At 37.7% G+C, this 21,808-nt stretch overlaps 1 protein-coding gene across 2 annotated transcripts in view; it reads left to right on the forward strand.

Moving 5' to 3' along the window:
• LOC121951855 (sickle tail protein homolog) overlaps positions 1 to 14,610 on the forward strand; it is a 117,594-nt gene extending 102,984 nt beyond the window's left edge. For both annotated transcript variants that reach the window (XM_088085019.1, XM_042498341.2), the window contains 3 exons: positions 762 to 2,894; positions 4,531 to 4,659; positions 7,114 to 14,610. In XM_088085019.1, the coding sequence (XP_087941145.1) occupies positions 762 to 2,894; positions 4,531 to 4,659; positions 7,114 to 7,995 (3,144 nt within the window). In that variant the 3' untranslated portion in view covers positions 7,996 to 14,610. The remainder of the gene's footprint in view (positions 1 to 761; positions 2,895 to 4,530; positions 4,660 to 7,113) is intronic.
• The last annotated feature ends 7,198 nt before the right edge of the window (positions 14,611 to 21,808 follow it).

Consider the following 21,808-nt stretch of genomic DNA (forward strand, 5'->3'; position numbering starts at 1 on the left):
CCAATTGCGAGCAGCTCCATTGAATGCAATTGCATGGTTTGTCAGTCATGATGGAAAAGCCCACTTTTGTATAATTCAATAACTCATTTAAACTGAACATATCATTAAAACAAACACTTGAACAAATAACAGGGTGATGAAAATCTTTAGTGACGTGGGAAAAATGTATTAGTTGTGTCCTTTTAGTTTTTAGTTTGGCCTATGTCCATTCACTAACATCGTGGGGCGGGCTTTATGACCTATACTGCAGTCACACACCAGGGGGCAATTGAGACTGAAAAGCCTCACTTCAGGGAGCTGTCATGTCATCCATTTTATATACAGTCTAAGCTGGTACCTCACACAACACAACCATCTGCACTGTTTTCACTCTGCAAGAACATCAATACAATTTTTAGAAAGTATCAGGAACAAGCCAGCAATAAGTGGGTATATGTTTGTTATTGCTGCAGTTACTGAAATTACTGCACAGCACATGCACAGATTTTAGGGATTTGCATGTGCCTCTTGAAGATTGTCTGTCACCCATTATGTGAAACTTGGATACAATATTCCATTTTGTTTTGTATTTACCATAAAATGACAGTAAGAACAAGAACTTTATCACATTGATTATTGTTTTAAAGGTTTTTATGTAGTTTAGGATTCAATAAGACAAATAATTGATGTGTATTTGTTAGTAATACTAGGACACATAAGACTAAATTCAATTTCTTTTCTTAAGTTAATGAAGTGTTTAATCTTGCCTTCTCTAATTATAGGTGACCAAAGAACTGTCAAATAAAAATTATTTGTCAGGTGGATATAAGCAATGGAAAGGAGAGGTGAGGAAATCTCCAACATCACAATTGACAAATCTGAAGCCTTCTGACCCAGCAACATCTGACCACCAGTCAGCTCATCAGACGGGAATCACAAATGGCTGCCCTCCTAAACTCATAACGGTAGTTGGATTTGAAGAACGCATTGAAGTTAGGAAAGACAATGTAAACCCTGATGAAAAAAAGGAAGCTGAAGAAAGGGTGATTAAACCAATGCCTTCATCAAACTGTGCAACACTAAAGAAGGTGGAGGTACTTACACCTTTAGATTTAAAAGATGTTCAGACTGTCCAGAGGAATGAGGGGGAACCAACACCAACTACAAAGAAAGCAGAGAAGATAGAGGTACCTACACTTGTAGATGTCAAAGATGTTCAGACTGTCCAGAATGAGGAGGGACCAACACCAACCCAAAAGAAAGTAGAGGAGATGGAGGTCATTACAGTTACAACTTCACCAAAAGAAATTGATACTCCTGTGAAAAGTCCTGATTGTATTACCAAGGAGGTTGTTGGACAGGGGTGCTCCCCAGCAACAGCAGAAAAGAAAGTCAAGTTTACAACAATTGTTACTCTACAAAAAGAAAACATTCAAGCTACTGACATCACAAGTCCTGACCACACAAGTGAAAAAGTTGTCAAAGAGGTACCAGCTGAGAAAAAGCCAAATGTAACAGTAGTTGTAACTTTACAAAAAGAAAACACCCCAGAAGATAGCTTGATAGAGTCCCAGCAGGATAAGTCCCGAATCCCAGCTCAGGATTGTGCAGCTTCTACTCCTGTTCTGAAAATTCCCCCACTTCCACCCAGCTCGACTTACAGCCCCAGCAGTAAGCAGCAGAACCAGGAGGCAACAGAGCAAGTATCCAGGGATGAATCACAATACACAGAGGAAGGATGTAGCCTGAGCCCTGATACTGGGGACAATGAGGGACCTCCTCCTCCACCACCTCTGACTAGTAAAATCAGCCTTAGAATCTCCAGGTCCAGGAGTCCAAGACTTAAGAAAGAGGAAGACCTAACCATAAGTGGCTCTGACATGCAGACTGCCGCCTGGGACAGCGCTGGTGAAGCTACTTACCTAGATAACGAGAATGAAGGTTTCGAGGACAGTAATGACTTTGATAAGAAACCTATAATCGTAATCTTGAATGAGCCTATGGACATTCAGTCAGCCTACAAGCGTCTGTCTACCATCTTTGAATGTGAAGAAGATCTTGATGGGATTCTCTCTGCAGAAAATATTGTGGAAGAAGAAGAGACAAATCAGGAAGAAGAGAAACAGGGCGTGAGAAAAATTTGCATCACCGAAATCGATGCAGGTTCAGACCTTCAAGATGTTACAGGAAATGGTCAGAATTCTCTTAATATGGAACATCAAAGACCTTCAGGGAATAATGGCACAATTCCTGAAAACCAAGACCAGGGCAAACTGGACTTGCTTAAAAAGCCAGAGACCAAAAGGAAATTCAAATTTAAGTTCCCGAAAAACAAACTGGCTGCAATTAGCCAGGCCATTCGAACAGGGACAGCCAAAACAGGAAAGAAGACTGTTGAGGTTGTTGTATATGAGGAAGAGGAGGAGATAGCACTAGACAGCAAGCCAATGAAGGACACAAAGAAGCAAACCAAAGAATCTAAGAGGTTTGAGATCAGCAGTACCAAGCAATTCAACTTTGGCGAAGGCAATGCCACTGACAGAGACATCAAGGTCTCCCCATCCTCTGATACCAGAAACTCAAAGTCCCATAGTCGGGTAGAGAAGCTCTGCAAGAGTGCGTTTGATTCTATTGACAGTCTAGAAGAGTCCATTAAACAGTTGGAAATCAGTGTGGACAGCATGTCTACCCCTTCTTCCCCATCCAGCATTGTGTCCTCACCTCCTCAGTCTCCTGATTCTTCCTTTGACTCCACTGATAGAGCTCAGCTTAAAGGCAAAGTCAAACGAGAAAGGGAGAGAAGCCCGTCCAAGAGGCCAGCTTCTCAGATCCTCAAGAGCCCAAATCCTCCTCAGAGTAAGAGGGCAAAACCTCAGCCTTCACAAGATACAGGGAAACCCTCCATCAAGAAACAGGTCTGATGTTCCTCTGCCTCCAAAGCTCGCTTGCTTCAGAGATGTTGGGCTGGTGGTGGGCTCTCTACACTGACTGTCTGACTTTAGACATATGTTTTATGTTCTATGATTCTCTTTTTTATTGCCATCGTTCATTTTGTGTTGTCAAGCAATGTAGGGGGTAATTCAGGAGGGACAACTGACTTGTGCCTCATTTACACTGCATGATGCCAGCGTGACTCAACTCAACATGCTTGGAACTGCTCTTTTTTGGTTTTCCATTAGCAAAAGTTGTTGGGATAGTACCTGGTACCTTTTTGGTACCACCTTGGTCAAGAATCCAAGTCAACTGAGTCGATCGTAGAAGGTGGGGTTAAACCACTGAAGACCACTGACTGGTCAGAGAGAATGGTAGCTAGAATCATCAGTTGCATGGATATCCTGCATTAACCTGACAGTCTGCAAAACCATGTCATGATCAACTGACAAAGTGCAGTTTCACTATTTGGTTGCCAATGAAAGAGTGGAGCAACACACACTGTTTTGTGTTGAAGATAATGTCACAGCAGTTTCTCGTGGAGTTGCTATGAGGGTCAGCTCAAAAAACATTGACCATGTACTGCAGTGGAGAACAAAACTGAGGAAAACATCTGGTACCAAGCATCACATAGGGTCAAGTCAAGCTGAACCATGCAGTGGTAATGAGACATTGTACTTCTTCTTCCATGTGGCTAGAAAGTTCAGTGTATTTTCTACATAGAATGGCTTCCATTTTAGGTTCAGTGACAAATGCAGTGAACTAATTTCTCAAGGCAGCTTAAGGGACAAGTGCCAAATAAGCTAAATGTGTGTTCAGACTGATCATGAAAAAACGATTTTGCCCTGTGTTATCTGCAAAGGAAAAAGGGACCGTGGGATGGTCTATATTTGTTTGCCAAAATGGACCAACTGTGCTAATGTTAGCTTTAGCCAGCTAGTGATGTACACCCCTTTAGAGTGTGTCTGTGCTCTGTCTTAATGACACCTCAAGCTCTTTCCAAAATATACCAGAAACTTCAGTATTGTTTTTTTTCCCTTAACATCCTTTTCTTACATAAATTGCTCCATACAGCTCATGCAGACAAATCTTTGCCTCATTTCTCGTCACTGAGCGCTAATTCCTGTCTGCGTGCATTCAGTCATGTCTTTGACAATGTTGCTTAATACCATCTAGTATTCTTTAACACTGTCGTTGATATCATTAAAGTATTTTTTGAAGGTATCTTAACTTTTGCCAATTTCAATTAGAAATGATGACTAATAAATCCCACTTATAACAGTGTAAACTACTCAAATGTATATCTTACCTCAAGCAAATATGGGAATCCTTGGATAGCAAAGGTACGACCCCCCTACTCTCCCTTTGATTGGCTAATGCTCAATGAAAGGGGGGCCATTACTTTCGCTGTCCTAGGAAATGGAAATTGTCTTTCCCTAATTTCCTGCCGCGGTTAAACAACTTGGAGTAAAATGGCTGCTTGATCTGATGCTTTTGCCTGTTTTTCAGTGCTGGAGCTGCTATCACACGAATGCCGTATCTCCTACATGTGTTTCAGCCAATGCCTAATCCCAGCCAGTCAATATTAACAAATCTTTTGTTCATGCATCTTCTTGTTAGAGCTCCAGCAGCAGCTCCAGCTCCTCTGCTCAGCGATCCCACACCAAGTCTCGCCACTTGTCCTCTTCTGGCTCACCAGAGAAGACTGCTAAGGGCCAGCAGCAGGCCTCCCAGAAGCAGCCCAGCCAGGTAACTTAGCTCTGAGAGACCTGAGCGTAGCACCTCTGAATCAGCAGAGACTGAATGGGAATTACTGTAACACTCCACCATAGACTGTACATAAAGATGGATCACACATCCCCACTTACAAAATCTACAAAAATAAAGCCAAAATATTCCAGATACAGCCAATTTGCCCAGGTCAAAAATATATGTTTTTACATTTGACCAAACAGCTTGAGCTTATTTGTAGGTAAGTATCAAGAAGAGTATTTGCCTACGAATAAGTAGCCTTAATAAGTATGAAATGCTTACCATCAACTGTCAATAGCTTAGAGAAAGAGTGAATAATATTTAATGTTTTGACTTTTTGCAGTGAGTTTTAAATGTGTCATTTCTGTGGTGGTGCATATCTGTCTTATAATGTGGGTTTCCCCAAGTGCTATCTGTCTGTTTATGTCTGCCTTCACGGTCCTTCACCTCGGCACACTTGTTAGAAGATACACTCCCTGACTTTGGCCCCGTATCCAAAATGAGCTGCTGACATTTTGGAACTCAACACAGTCGGCCATTGACTTTCCAGATCAGAGAGTGGATCTTGAGCTGCATGTAACCTGCATGTTTACTGTGTGCAACCATTCTTCATCTGGCAGTGAGTTGTGGAGTTATGATTTGGGCATCAAAAACTCTCAGAAACTCTTGTTCCTCAAGCAAAAACACACAGAAGCCAGCATTTACAAAGATGTATAAGATGAAATATACACTGTTGATGACCATCACATTTCTGTCATGAGAGTATGCCATCCTGTAAGTACTGCATGTATGTTGTGCTCGGTGGCACCATTTTTCAGTGAAATTTGTTTAATCACTATGTCAGAACTTTAATGACATGTTGAAGTGGTTACAAAACAATTCAAGTTATTCTGAAAGAAGAAAAGTATTTTAGGTCTTTTCACATGTTCTGCCACGGACAGTTTGTGCATTAACTTTACTTTTTGTGAGCTGATCCTGATCAGTTGAAGACAACACTGCAGTTTGTCAGTCATGTGTGTTACAACTATGTCTTTGGCCAGGATAGTAAGAAATTTCAGTTCAAAATGAACGTTTGTCCAGTAAGAGAGGAAGGAGTTTCAGTGTGATATGTGATCAGAAGCAAAATGTACAATTTAGCCAATTTAGCCATATTTGTAAGCCTTCATACTGCCAATGACCAAAAATATAAACCCTGCCCAGTGGAGGGTTTCTATTCTTCAGGTCAATGAGTTTGATTTCATTTACTCCAGTGTCAGTGTTGAAAAGCTTTGAGTGAAATTAAAACAGATTAAGATTTAGACATTTCTGCAACAGATTTCAAAGGATTAAATTAAATCATTACTGTCAGGTGAACAACTGGTGTGTTAACAAGTTTCCATCACCATATAGTTGTGAGGATGTTTTCACTGTGCCAGTCAGAACATTTACACGCGCAGTTTAGTGGAGCTACAGTTATAGCTTGATTCGGTCATTTAATTGGACTGCTGTCCTTGAGTAGTATGTCCAACTTCACCACGGCATGTGGAGATATGCCCCCTTTCAGCTAGTTGCTATTGATCTATATTAGTTGTACAGTCTATGATAGAGACTGAATCACATTCACAACTGTTTATTTACAATAACTTTGGGGTAGAAATCTGCTGCATCAGGTTGATATAATTAAACAGCTCTGAGCAAACTCTGCTTTCATTGGTTATTTTTAAGCCAAAAAAAGTCATTATCAAATTAGCCTAAATTGTGTAGCCTAAATTATATTTCGAATATTTTTACTACTTTAGCTTGATGTAAGATAGCCCTTACCAATGGGGATTTGAATCTGCTTTATCAAAAACACTAGACGTCATTTTACTTCACAGAACGGCGGAGCTGCTGCTCTGCTGCTGCCCCCATCAGCTGTTGTGTGGAAGCTAAAGAGGAGACACTATTAAAATATAATGGTGGTGTTGGGGGGGGACTTTAAAAAAATTAATTAATTATTATAAAATACTACCTTTCCAAGTTGTATAATCTGCATCTAAGCCAAAATTAAACACAAATGCTTTGGTGCTTATATTTTCAAAAATGCCTGACCCATTTTGCAGCACAGGGCGCTGAGTCCAGTTAAAGTCCGACTGAGGTGTTTACGTGATGGAATAGCTTAACTTCTAATCGCATTATCTGGGTGTGCTAAAGAAGAAATTCGATTTAGTCCGTTATAGTCGGACTAAGGTGTTTACATGTATTTTAAAAGTCCAGTTTTAGTCTGACTAACACAACAATTGGACTTTTTCTAACATCGTGTAAACGTACTGAATAAGTGGACTGTATGATTTGTAGCCTCAGTAAAGGGACTGTCTGGCCAAAGTGAAAGAAATAACAGGTATGAGTGCTTAAACTGCATGTTGTCCTCCTCTCATGTGGGCTGTGTGTGGTTGGCTTTGACTTGCCGTGTCCCCTGGTGTCTGTTCACAGGCTGACAGCAGGAGCAGTAGAGCAGCCGGGGATAGTAGCCATTCTGTCGTTGCTTTGCGTGCCTCTAAGATCCCAGCCTTGTGCCATAGCTCTGGGAAACAGCCGTCTGCATCTCTGTCCACTCCTCACTGCTCAGACACCACCGATAGCTTCCAAAACCTCTCCTCTTCCTCTTCCTCCTCTGCTTCTTCACCTTCAGCTCCTTCTGCCTCCTCGGGGAAATACTTTCTTCTGTCTCCCCCTTCAAACGTCTCCAAGTGTCCTTCCCATCCGTCTTCTCCTTCCTCGGCTCAGCGTTCCAAGCAGCAGGCTTTCTTGTGTCCCCTCTCCTCTTCCTCTTTGGTGAAAAACTCCTCAGGTTCCCCACCTTGCTCCACTCCTCCATCCTCCCCCTCATTTTCTCCTTCCCCTCCTCCTCACAAGTCTTTTATCCCGTCTCTGAATCTAAGTCGTCTCCTCCCCTCATCCAGCCACGTCTTGTCGCCATCCCACGCTAACGTCAGCCAGGCCCAGCACGGGCCTCGCAGCAGCAGCAAACGCCAGCAACGCCTCGTCCTCACCTCCACCTCCAGTACCACAACCAGCACCACTTCTAGCACCACCTCCACTTCCCAACACAGCTACTACTCTTCATCCTCCTACTCTTCATCCTCACCCTCCTCTTCCTCCACATCCTCCTCCCTGTCCCCCACCTCCTCATCTTCCTCCCCTCCCTCCCCATCCTCTTCCCTCCTCCCCACCATGGTGAGTCATGGGATGAGGAGCGTCCGAATGTCAGCCTCCAACCCCAGCTCTCCGAGCCGCAGCAAGAAACGCACTGGGAACCAAGCAGGCCGAGCTGTGCGCACGACGGCGGCAGCAGCCTCAAAGGATGCGGTGTGATGTTTTCATCTAAGGCTTTAAAAACATGTAAGTGCAGAAGGGAGTGGATGGGGCATCAACTGATGAAAAAACAAAAAAAAGCTAAATTGCACTGTGTTCCTACAGCAATATTGTGTGATGTTTACCTTTCGACATTTTTGGATGGGTTGTGGACAAAGAAAAGGCTTGTAAAACCTGGGAGAAAAACTAGTCCAAACCACACTAATACCATATGATGTGCATCTAGACAGTTGCTCCTAGAGCCCAAAACGATACACTGGAATGGTTGAGATTACAGGCTGTTTTTATCTTATCACAAATATTTCTCTGCTGCCGCAACAGACGTACCAAAGACATCCTGACGTCATTTAAAACTGGCTTTCTAAAGTGAACTGCATAGTTTGTCCAATAGGGAGCACTGTTTCTTTAGTTGTTTTTTTTACTATTGTAAATTGTCCCACTGATAACCCTTTTCCACCAAATTAACTCTGGTTCTTGAAACAGTTCCACTCAGGTTTCTTGTAACCTTGGTGCCATCTGTAGAACCAGGCCACCTCTTCATAAGTTTTGGGCAGAACCATCATAATCAAGCAGGGTTCATTTATTTGTAACTGGCGATTATCTCTTTGAAACCAAAGCAATTTGGTTTGATTTCTTTCACAAACATGGGAAGAAGGCAATAAGCAACGAAAGAAGAAATGACCCAAAAAATTTGCAATAAATTAGTAAAAAAGCAAAACAAAATAGAAAACCTGAAAATTAGTTATGCTCCAAAAACATGATCATAAATATGTAATTATGGTACTTAAAAATATACGTTTTTTTCCAGAGCTTTTTTTTCTTTTCTCCCTCAATATTTTCACCAAGCAAAAATAATTTTTTAAATCTACTAATTTCCTGCAATTTATTTGTCATACCAAGGTGCTTATTGCCTTGTTTCCCCTTTTTTTAAATCATAATAATAATTTGCTCAATAATAATAAGCTGCTCAAGTATATATGCCATTTGGTTATCCATGGCATCACATTCTTGGAATGCAGAGCGTACTCAGATGGAGCAGCACAATATCTGGCGTAGTGAAAGTGAAACCTTACCGTCATCCAAGTGCTTGTAAAAGTTTGCAGTCACTCACAGCTGCTGCTCATCTATCGATCTGATCTGATCAGCTCTGAAGGGATCAACAAATCAAATATTCACCCCACAAGTCACAAACTGCTACAGAGAAAAAAAAGAACTCATGGAAAGCTCTGCCTGCGCTGTGTTCACTGACCCGCATAAACCTTCAAGTTTAGAGAGATTTCAAATGATAGAAAGGGACACGCATTAAAAAATAAATAAATAAAAAAATCCTGTCACTCCAGAGTTATGAACCAACTTTGCAGGTCCTGATCTAATTTATTTTTCAGTCGAAATGCTCCCAATGGTTCCAAATCAGATGCGCAAACTGGAACGAAACCCACTCAGTGTTGGTGGAAAAGGGGTAACAGTACATAAATTGGTCTCAGTTTTCTATTAACCAAATTTTAAAATAATAATGATAATTTTAAGGGATGTGAGTATTTTTAAAATGTAAATTTGTTTATTCATGTATTTATTTTTGGAAAAATTCTAACAATTGCTCAAACTGTCAAAACTTAATATTAACAGTAATATAAGCACAACAGGCTGTTCCTTTTATAAAATGCACTGTGACTGATTTCTAGATGCCCTGTTGTTCTCAGTAACAAGGTAGCTTTATTTCTCTTCAGCAACATAAATTAGTTACACACTAATAATCATAGCTACAAATCATTGGAGATGTGATGTGAAGAAGGAAAATGGATTTGACTCCAAAGACATAAAAATTGTGGATAAATTAAAAGCTGTGACTGCTTAACAGTAACATTACCGTGACTAATCTGTAGTCACCTTGTCACTCAGTGAGGCAGAGGAGGCACTGCAAATGAACAGAATCAATCCTACAGCATAGTTTAGGGTGAAGCTACGTGGGCCACGTTCAAATGAATTCAGTTTGGTGTTAGTTTGTACTGATTCAAAGTTGATTTGTTCTGACATTCATTTTAAAGGCATCACTTGCACTCTCTAATTGGACCTCTGCTCAGGTCAAAGGTGTGTGAGGCTCTTCTGGGAATTATTTTAAGTCATGAAATGTCATGTGCCAATAAGAATGATGGTTGTACCATTTAAACAGGTGCAGCAAAATTGATAAGGGAGTAAAGATGTCGGCCGTGCAGTCTGTGCAAACCCACACAGTCTTGAGACTAGCTCTAAACTGCTACTATAAAAAACAAAACCACCTATGTGGGTGTACACAGGTGTGTTGGGCACAGCCCATTCTCATTCCCAGGTTGTCAAATGCAGACGCTTTGTCACGCCCCTTCAGTGGCTGGTACTGATGCACAGGGCAGCCTTTAGCATCTGGATCAGAGGCACTGGCTTATCAACTATGTCCAGTAAGCAACAGGCCTATTAGACACTGAGAGCAAGTGATGCAGTATAAAGAGCAAGGAATGTCTGTATATGGAGGAGTTTCAGGTGTATGGACAAAGTCAACATGCACAGGACTTTCACCCAGATGGCCACTGTTTGTGTCCTTTGTTAAACCAAACTTAATGTCATTTTAATGCAAACCACATTCTTCTACTAAACCTAACCAAGTAGTTTTGGTCCCTAAACCAGCATTTCTTTTCCACACAGAAGTTTATTTTAACAAGACACGATGCATGTAACGATAAGAGACTTTTATGTTTCCTGTGAAGAGACGTTTATTTTAAAAGCACAAGATGCATATAATAAGCAGAAACTTTAAGTTTCCTGCTAACAAAGGAGTTTATTTTAAAAAGACACTGCATGTAATGAACAGAAACAAGTTTACTTTGAAAACATACTATGCTTGCAAAATGTTTTGTTTTAGTTCCTGTGAACCCATGTGTTTATTTTGAGAAGACACTATGTATGTAAAAACGTGTATGTACACTTTTAAGTTTGCGGTAAAGATAGAAGCTTATTTTGAAAAGGCGCTGTGCATGTAACAAAGGGAAACAGAAGATTTCTTGCAATCAGTTTATTTTGAGAAGACACTATGCTTGTAATGAGTGAAAACTAAAAAAAAAATAAGTTTCCTGTGAACATAGCAGTTTATTTTGAAAAGACACTATGCAAGAATTGGAAACTGGAAGTTGGAAGATGTTTTTTAATACACTGCACTCTTAACGAGTGGAAACTTCTCACTTACCTTTGAACGCAGACTTTTTTGTGTTTGACACTGCATATAACGATCGGAAATGTTTTTACATTTCCGGTGAACACAGAAGTTTATTTTAAAAAGACACTCTCTATGAAAAGAGCAGAAAGTTTATTTTGAAAAGATGGTGTATAAAATAAGCAAAAACTTTTAAGTTTCCTGCAAACACAGATGTTTATTTTGAAAAGATGCAGTGCATGTGCATTATGCATTTCCTGTGTTGGTGGTTAGCGTACGGGGGCCACTGACCAAGCTGCTGTGTTTGACGAGTTGGGATTGAGAATTTGGCATTTTAAAAAGTGACTGGTCTAATCCATAATATGTGTGTGTTTACATAAAAATGAATATGTCATCAGAAAGTTTAAGCTCTCATAGTGATATCGGTCAGCGTCCAGTATTGGTTGGGCTGTAGTCACCCCTGGTATTAGTTTTTTGCCGCATACCAGCAGCAGATATCCAGGCTACTGGACCCTGACTGGTTCTCCTGACAGGTGATAGCACGTTTTTTTCTATCGTCGCTGTAAAAATAGATACTGAGAAACATTATTGTGGAAAATAAAACAAAAACTCCACAACCTTCAGTCCCAGTTTTCTAAAGATGATATTTATTTTGAAACATTGTCTGATGAGTCACAGCTGAGACGGTTAGTTGGGGACAGAGAGGTCTCACCTGGTGGACTCGGCAATGCTACAGAGAGCACCTTTAGCTGTGTGTTTGAATATTTTGGAGTGGATGTTTTCAGAGTATCTGGACTTTGACTGCTTGCAGACAATCAGTGTGTGACAGAGTTTCTTCACTTTAATGTCACAGGTCAATCAGATGATCAGAATAATATGAATATAATCTGTTATCATCATGTTTGATCCACCAGCGATCTGAATAGAAAATGAACGAGTGAGCAGAGTTTATTTTTCTTCAGACTAGTTTTACACAGTTCAGCTTCAATCACCGCACACTCTGTGAGTCATCTGCAGGGGAGCAGCTAATGTTGCATTATGGGTGTGTGAGATCCAGTATGTGTGGTTTCATTAAAAAATGTTGAATGAAAAAAAAGGTTGTGATTATCAATATGCAGAGTTTACCCAAAGACAATCCTATACAGACTGAGCTGTGTAAAGAATCCTTTCTGTAAAGGTCACATCTTTTCCTGTAGAGTTTTTATGTAGATGAAGTATAAAATAGAAATGATATGCTTACATATTAGACATATGTAGCTTCATTGAGCCTAGCTGTTGTATATTGTGCTCCTGCAGAATCGTTTCCATTTGTAGTGTTTGAAGTGACTCTTGCCAAACAGAAAGATTTTTGTGGGTTTTTTTTTTTTTTTAGTTTATTTACGCATCTGAGCGAGTTCGGTATCCCAGACCCCTTCAGACAGTCTGAGGATGATAAAGAACGCTCCACCGCTCTGGGAAACATGCTTGTCAGAGTGAGATGAGAAGATGGTATCTGATTTTTGCACAAACAGGTCTGTGTTTCTTAGTAAGCTTCCAATCTTTCACTTTTTTCAGCTCATGGAAACAGAAAGTTTAACAAGTCGTTATGTTCCATGATTGAAAAAGGGACAGGGAGAAGAAAATCTTATTTTAACAGCCTTTGTCTCAAAAATAATCAACAAATAACACATAGATGGTCTGTTCATCAGTCACTCAGAAGTCAGTACTTACAGAGAAAAAAAATCAAAAACTGTACACAGCTACTCACCACAAATCATAAAAAAACATTACCTGGAAACTAATATTGTCTACTTATTTTCTCCTCATATATATTTTTGAACTGAAAGATGTCGATGCTACCCTTTAAATCCTTCTTAAATAATTCCACAGTTCGACAGCACATACTTAAAATACACATTTGCTTTAAAGTGTTTGGTGCATACTGATGTTTAAATTTAAATGTCCGTCTATGATCCTCGTCCGCTGAAGTAAAACAAACAGTTTTTGAATATTTTCTGATGTAACTCTGCTTTTTGCCCATAACATAATAAACAAAATCTGGGATTCAACTACATTGTTAAGTTTTATTAATCACGACTTGAAGCCACGAGAGAGGCTGTTCACTTAGGTCCATCAAAACTTGAGAGAATACACGTCCCAATATCTCCAAACTTTTAATAGCAGACAAACACTCAAAGTAAAGTCAGCACCATGTGGACATTTCATCACTACTCACCCAGAAATATATATGTTTATAAATATATATAATTGCACCCAATTTCAAGGTATTTGCATCATAAAACACAATCAGTAAGCAAAAAAAATGTTGTTGCGTATCTAAACTTACATGCCATATTTTATCGTCTAACCTCGACTCAAATGATGAGTAAACACTGTAAGTGTCTGTTGTAGATTGTAGTCCAAACTGAAGGACCCAAACCCAAACTGAACTGGGTTCACAACCTGACCCATTCCCAGCTAGCAGGGAACGTTCCCATAACATTGGCTAACGTTAGGTAAGGTTAAATGCTGATTAAGACGTAACGTTATAACTGCAACGTTCTGAGGATGTTTTGGTGATGTTGAGAGGTGACAAATCAGAGAATGTGCTTTTTATAAAATGTTTCACAATGTTACATAAAAACAAAGGAAGAACATTTTAAAGTATCATTCAGAACATGTGGTTGAGGCCTGAGATTACAGAACATTATTTTTATGAGCCGTTCCTGTGATGTGATATGTTCACCAAAAAGAACCAAACACTTTTAACATTTTGATGATGTTTGTAGAGAATGTTAAAAAGAACATCATTGAAATTAAAAGAAAACATGTTGCTGAAAAGCTTACGAAAACAGTTTTCTTGTGCTGTGCTCAGACCCCTTTCACAAGCTATTTAACCCTTTGAAGCCTGACAAAATTGATTTCTCTCAAAAACGTGGAAAAAACGCAATGACTAACTTGACAAGAAATGTCTCACACATTGCTAGAAATAAGTAAAAGGTGACAAAAAGATGAGCTTTCATTTTTAAAACGGGTGGAATTATTGGACAATTATCAAAAACTAGGCAAAATTTCCAGAAAACTTTATTTATAATCATAATACCTATATATTTACAATAATGTTACAAATATATATACATATATCTTTAATATTCTGCACTTTTTTGGTTGTTTTCTGTTTTCTGTTTTTTACCTTTTTTGGCTTATTTTCAGGAAATTTTCTAGTTACTTTTTACTAATTTCTCACTATTTTTTGAGCCACATGTTTAGTTGCTCATTTCCATCTCTCAATGTTTTTGAAAGAAATCTAATTTGCTCAGGTTTCAAAGGGGGTAATATTTATATAATATTAATAACAAAGTGAGGTGAGACTTGTGAATAGAGGCAAGATGACATGTTATTGGTACAGGATTTTAATTTTTGGTAGGAAAAAAACATAAATGTGTTAAGAAAGAGGTCAGGCTGCTTTGAAAATGTACAGTGTCCACTGCCTTTTTTCAGTGTTTTTTTATTTTTATGTCAAAACGGCAGTAAGGCAGTTTTTGAGTGTGAAGCTGAGTTTCTCAGGCTGCAGTTAACACATGGATCTGTTCGTGTACACGACTCATCAGATTAATTCATCTTCTCGTCTGACTTTGGTTAAGACTACAGTTGCATTTCCTAAATTGTCAGCTTCTCTTGCAGGCTTTTCTTTTCTGCGCAGCAGCAACATGACGCCAACACTGTGTTTAACAATGTGATTTCATACACACCGTATGGACCTATTACTGTGCTCTGTGTATAAAAACCTTCTGAATGTTTATTATTCAAACCTAAAGGCACAGTTTAATATCAGTTTATTTTTGATGTTTTGTTTCTTACCCAGCTGGGACCCTGTGCATGCCGTTAACTCTTTCTCTGTCAGAAACCTGTCGAGTTTTACACGGCTGTAAATAAATGTGTTTTCTGATTTTGTAATCTGTTGGCTGTCACACACTTGAGCTTCCTGTCAGGTTGGAGAACTAATAATAATAATAATAAAGGGCTTCCAGAGTGTTGAGACATCAGCTACTCCTGCCGTCCTCTTTATTTCACACTGCAGTGCTGTGAAGCACCACCAGAGGACAGAAGAGACACACCAGAGTCCTGAAGACCCAAAGCTCTGATTCATGCTCCACATTCATTGTCAGTCACATATCAAACTGATATCCACGCTAATGTTCAACAATTGTAGCAAAATAGATATGTTTAGTACAGTTTTATAAAATGGAGTAAATGCTAAAGTGAATGAGCTTTTTCTTTGTGAAATAGTAACAGTTGTGTGAAAAAAATTTGATTGTTCTGATGCTGATTGGCGTGACTTTTGGAGATAAAATCTGATTAAGTCATTGTATTTACTTAAGGATGCAATGGGGTTAAATGGGCTTTAATACACTTCAGCAATAAGCTTTAATGCAGAATCTGACATGTCCCATAATCTGCTAATGTCACTGTAACAATTTTTTTTTCAGCTGATCAGTATCCAACACGGAGCATTTCAAAGTGGAGTTTGTTCTGTGTATGATGACACACAGTTAGCCTGCTTTGACTGGGGGCCACTTTTACAAAATGACAGGAGGCCAGGGGCCAGATACAGCAGCCCTGTTCATGTCCCTTGGACATTTTAGATATCTCTAAGATTTAAGGACATTTCCAGGATTTTAGGACATTTCTAGAGTTTCCGGACAATTCTAGAATTTTAGGATGTTTCTACGAATTTTAGTACATTTCTAGGATTTGAGGATGTAGGATTTTACCACAATTCTTGGATTTTAGGGCATTCCCAGGATTTTAGGACGTTTCTGACCATAGTGTAGTTTGTCATTCAAATACTGAAAAAAATGTCGTCCAAAAATGCATATCATTTTTTGAACAAGATATTTAAGTATGAAATTTTGAAGTATTTTTGGACCACACAATATACTATGACGTTAGTGTCTCTACAAGATATATTTCGGTTTTTGCCATTTTTTGGACTTGCTATATTATGACGTTTTGGGCCTTTCTTTCGATATGCTATACTATGACCTGACTCTACAAGCTATATTATTTCATTTTCACCCATTTTAACATGCTATATTATGTTGTTTTGGACCTTTTTTCCTATGTGGTACACTGAAAATGTAAGTATTATAGCTTGTAGAGACATTTCATAGCCATTTTACTGACATGCTATATTATGACATTTTGGGCCTTTTTTTTCGACATGCTATATACTATGATGTGTCTCTACAAGACATAATATGTGGATTTCAGCCATTTCTTCAACATGTCAAAATGTGCCATTTTTCGACATACTACACAATGTCGTTTTAAGCCATTTTTTCAACATTTTTTCATGAGGTTTCTGGCCTTTTTTTTACAACATATGTACTATGACTTGTTTCTAAAAGCTATAATATTCAGTTTTCAGACATTTTTTCAACATGTCTAGATTTGCTGTTCTTAACATACTATACTATGTAGTCTCCAGCCATTTTTTTGACATGCTATATTATGACGTTTTTGGCCTTTTTCTCGACATTCTATAATATGACGTGTCTCTACAAGCTATAACGTGGTTCTCAGCCATTTTCTTAGTGTCAAAATTTGCCGTTCTTCAACATACTATACTATGTGCCACTATGCCATTTTTTCAACATGCTATGTCATGTTGTTTTGGGCCTTTTTTCCCAACTATGAAGTGTTTCTACAAGCAATAATATTTCGTTTTCAGCAATTTTTTCAACATGTCAAAATTTGGCGTTTACTATATAAATACATATACATACTATACTATAATGATGATGTTTTGGGCCTTTTTTTCAGCATGGTTTACTATGAAGTGTCTGCATACTGAAGATATTTTGTTGGTTCTGCTTTTGCCTACTTTGTCACTTGTCTCTCCATGTTTTCAGCAGTATTGCTGCTATGCTTCAACCACGACTCCATTGTTTGTGTGTTGACGGCGTCAAACGATCCTTGTTTGGGGAGAGTCTCAGTATTTTTTAAGGATTTTGAAATTGAATTTCGAGTATAAAATTCAGTTTCTGAACTTTATTTATATTCTTACTGAACTTATATAGTAATTATAATATAATTATTTTTTTTGGTGTTATGCATGACTGCTACTTTTATAGTGTGCTATACTATGACGTTTTTATGCATGCTTGGACGACATACAATACTATGACTTTTTTATGCCATTTTAGACGACATACTATATTATGACGTTTTCATGCCTTTTTGGACAACATACTATCAGAAATCACAAAAAAAAAGTCATAGTATAGTATATCGTCCAAAATTTGATAGGAACAACATTATATACTATGTTAAAAATAGTAAAGCAATCATTGTAGTATGTTGTTCAAAAAATGAAAAAAAGGTCATAGTGTAGTATGACGTTCAAAAAATGATAAAAACGCAACACTATAGTATAGTGTGTCGTTAAAAAAAATGCTGATATTGTCAAAATATACTATGTTGTTCAAAAAATGATTAAAATGTCATAATATAGTATGTTGTCCAAAAATTGAGTAAAACCTCATAGTATAGTATGTTGTTAAAATTTTTTAAAATATCTCATAGTATAGAATGTTGTTCAAAAAATTATAAAAATGTCATATTGTAGTATGTTGTTCAAAAAATTATTAATATGTCATGGTATAGTATGCCATCCAAAAATGGACAAAAGCTATAGTATAGTATGCCATTCAAAACATTTTAAGAACATCATGATAAATTTATGTCTTCCAAAATTGATAAAAACGTTAAAGTATAGTATGTCATTCAAAAAAATTACAAAAACAACATAGCATTGTACGTCGTTCAAAGAGCAGTAAAAATATCATATTATGGTATGTCGTTCATAAAATGATAAAAACGTCATAGTATAGTATGTCCTTCAAACTGATAAAAACATCATAGTATAGTATGTCTCTCAAAAAATAAAAATGTGATAGCTCAGTATATCGTTGTAAAATTGATAACAAAGCCATCATACTATAGTATGACATTCAAAAAATGATAAAAAAAAAGTCATAGTATAGTATGTTGTCCAAAAATGGATAAAAATGTCATAGTATAGTATGTCATCCAAAAAAATGATAAAAACGCTACAGTATAGTATGCCATTAAATAATTGAATAAAAATTAAATTAAATTAAAAAGAACATCATAATATTATATGTCCTCCAAAAAATGACTATACTATGACATTTTCATGCCATTTTGAATGACATACTATACTATGACGTTTTAATGCCTTTTTGGATAACATACTATCAGAAATCATAAAAAAAGTTATAGTGTGTTACATCGATGATCATAATTTGATAATCAATGTCCTAAAAAAAATAGTAAAGTGATCACTGTATAATACGTTGTTCAAAAAATGTTAAAAAGTTCATAGTATAGTATGATGTTGAATGATAAAAATGCAATACTATAGTGTAGTGTCGTTTTAAAAAAAATGCTGACATCGTACGTACATATAGTATGATGTTCAAAAAATGCTGACTTCGTCAAAGTATATTGTTCAAAAAATGATTAAAATGTCATAGTATAGTATGTCTTTCAAAAAATGATAAAAACATCACAGTATAGTTTGTCGTTCAAGAAATAAAAAAATTTGGGGCCTTCATAAAATATTTTTAAAATTATTTTAAAAATTTCCCTGTAAATTTGTCAGTAATTTTTAAAATTAACTTAAGAGACCATTGTTGTTTATTGTTTATGTTTATTTCATTCATTAAGTTGGGTCTATGGAGACTGACTGTTTTGCCAGCCTCAGGTGGCCATTAAAGGGAACTGCGGTTTTTGGCAATTCTTAGCTGGCTTAATATTTTGGCATGGGAGGGTTATGTCGTCACTTGGTTATGTTGTCGTTTTATGCTGTGTTTTGTCATGGTTGCCTGCATGGCTGTCTTAGACCTGCTCAATGAAATAATCATTTTCACCACTAAACACACACACACACACACACACACACACACACACACACACACACACACACACACACACACACACACACACCGCAAGCAGGGCACTGACCCTGCAGCTGGTTTCTACAATCTCCTTCTCTCTTCTTTGTCTCAAATGATACCTTCTCCTCCAAGCCTCCTTTTTTCCAAAAGCGTAATGAGATAGCCTAGCCCTGTAATTGGCTAAATTATTAGTCATTAGTTCCATCATATGCTAATTAGCTCATATGTAAATTGCGGGGCCAGATGAATCCCAATGCCCATCTCTGTGTAATTAGTCTGTAATTCCTCTGCATCTTGCAGAACACGGGGAAGTTGGCAGGCCAAAAGTGTGTCTGATGCAACAGAGGGAGGGACTGGGGACTAATTAGAAATATCTCACATGAAGCATTTCTACATTAATTACAACATTTTCTGTGTCCCAATACTTTTTCTCCTCGTCCTTCTCCCCGCAACTGGGCTGCGTCAGAGGAGGACATCACAAACCAACAAGGAGCCCGACTGCTGCTTAATCAAAGATGTGGCTCCTTATTTGCATTTCTAATTGGGATTAATTAGGATCGCACAAATACTGTATGTGTGTGCGTGCGTGTGTGTGTTCTCTGCGCTCAGAGACATTCTTGCTTATGTGGATTTCTTTATTCATCTGATTATGTCATTATCAACAGCACATGGGCATCAGGACATCTGGATTGAATTATCAGTAACATGTTTAACTTTTCAAAGAATTTTCAAAATTCCAAAAAAGTTGGGACGCTGTGTAAAATGTAAATAACAATAGAATGCAATCATTTGGAAATCTGTTTTGACCTATATTCAGTTGAATACACCGAGATAGATATTTCATGTTCAAAATGATCAAAGTTATTGGTTTTTTTTGTGAAATATGTAATTATTCTGAGTTTGATACCTGCAACATCATCCAAAAAAAGTTGGCACAGTTTACCCCCGTGTTACATCATCTTTTCTTGTTCTTGTGTTTCAGAACGTTCACAGATATTGACACTTCCTGCTCCTTTTGTAAACATAATACAGAAATTATTACACATTAATTTTTTGAATATGAAATATTCAAAAGATTTTGAACAGATCTGGAATCTCACTTCTTTGAAAAGAAGAAAACTCAGTCCGCTCCTTTAACCACAAAGATATCATCTGTTATTATGATAATCTAATATTATGATAATGATAATCAACTCCTAAGTTTGTATCTTTCCTCCTGGAACTGAAAGCTCTTCTTATGTCACTCAGCTTAATTAACAACAATAACACTAATTAGCAGCAACATTGATTTTTTTTAAATACATTTTCATTTTTTGTGCAGTGTCAAATACTTACACTCATTCTGCTCTACACACAAAATGCACTTTTCATAAATCAGGCTATAAAAAATATTTTATGTTAATCTTATTTTCTATGATTATTATGATTTTTATGTTTTTTTTAACCAGCATCAGTCCTAATCATAGATATCAAATATTCATAAATTTTCATTTTTCTACCCTTTAAATGCCACTTTTTTGTCATGATGCCACTCTGTTTGTTGATGAAAAAAAACACACACACACACACAATAAATGAATTATTTTCAATATACTTCATGCAGAGTAGATTTTTTTATTATCACAAATATGGTAAAAAAATTTTAAAAAAAGACATCATCAGGTGGAAAATATTACAAATTACAAATTACAAGGCAACAGCCCAGAATGCCACCCAGAAACAATGTATGTTTTTATTCTTTGATGGCTGTGGGATCAGAAATTGTTTGAATGGGTCTCAATGGTGCATTTTTTTGCACTTAAGAGTGTGAATGTAACCTTTTTTTTCACAGTGTATTTTAGAGTTATTGCAGTTGGAAATTCCAAGATTAAACAAAAATACACACCAAGTTTATGTCATATGCACAAACACAGACAATCAAAAGAAATATTAAAAGAAAAAAAAGGAGCGTAAGAAACATGTAAAATGGGTAAAAACAAAACAAAACAAAAAAAACAACTCTCTTGTTGGCTTAACTCTCTTGAACTTTGAAGAACTTAAGAAATGCTGAAATGCTGATGTTCACTGCATAAAAGGATTCCTGGAAGAGTACATAATCAAACTCAAACTCCTCAGACAGAAAAGATTATGATGCCATGACTTGTTTTGTCACAGTTATTCTTACTCAAATGGAGACTTTGGAGTTTTGGTTCTGTTTTGACATCCATAAATCGTTCACACTAACAGAACGAACATCACATCTCATGTTCGTGTAAATACACGTCGAGGAGCGCTGGCGGCACACACACATGGAATATGTAGCACATGACCTTGGCTCAGGCTGTGTCTAATTCAGTCTGCCGTAGTTTTGAGGGCAGTACCGCAGGCGACGCTGCACACGCCGCGCCCACCCAGCGCCCCCACCTACACATGACCCCGGGCTATCTGTCTGACAGCCAGCAATTAGAACTTCACCAGTAACTACCCCAGACCCTCATTAGCAGTTAATTAAATCAAGTCTATCAGGAATTATCAGCTTAAACCTGGGAGGAATACCTTCAAGAAAGCTTTCAAAACCTCAAAAGTGAGAGGGAAAGGCAGAGACGGCGGTTTTGTTCTGAAACGTGACCAAATGATTGTTTGACCTGCTAACAAAGCACACTTCCTGATTCCCCAAAAAATTGTAGTT

The sequence above is a fragment of the Plectropomus leopardus genome, chromosome 12, assembly GCF_026936395.1.
Source record: "Plectropomus leopardus strain MGB_pleo_1.0 chromosome 12, ASM2693639v1, whole genome shotgun sequence".
Classification (NCBI taxonomy): Eukaryota; Metazoa; Chordata; class Actinopteri; order Perciformes; family Serranidae; genus Plectropomus; species Plectropomus leopardus.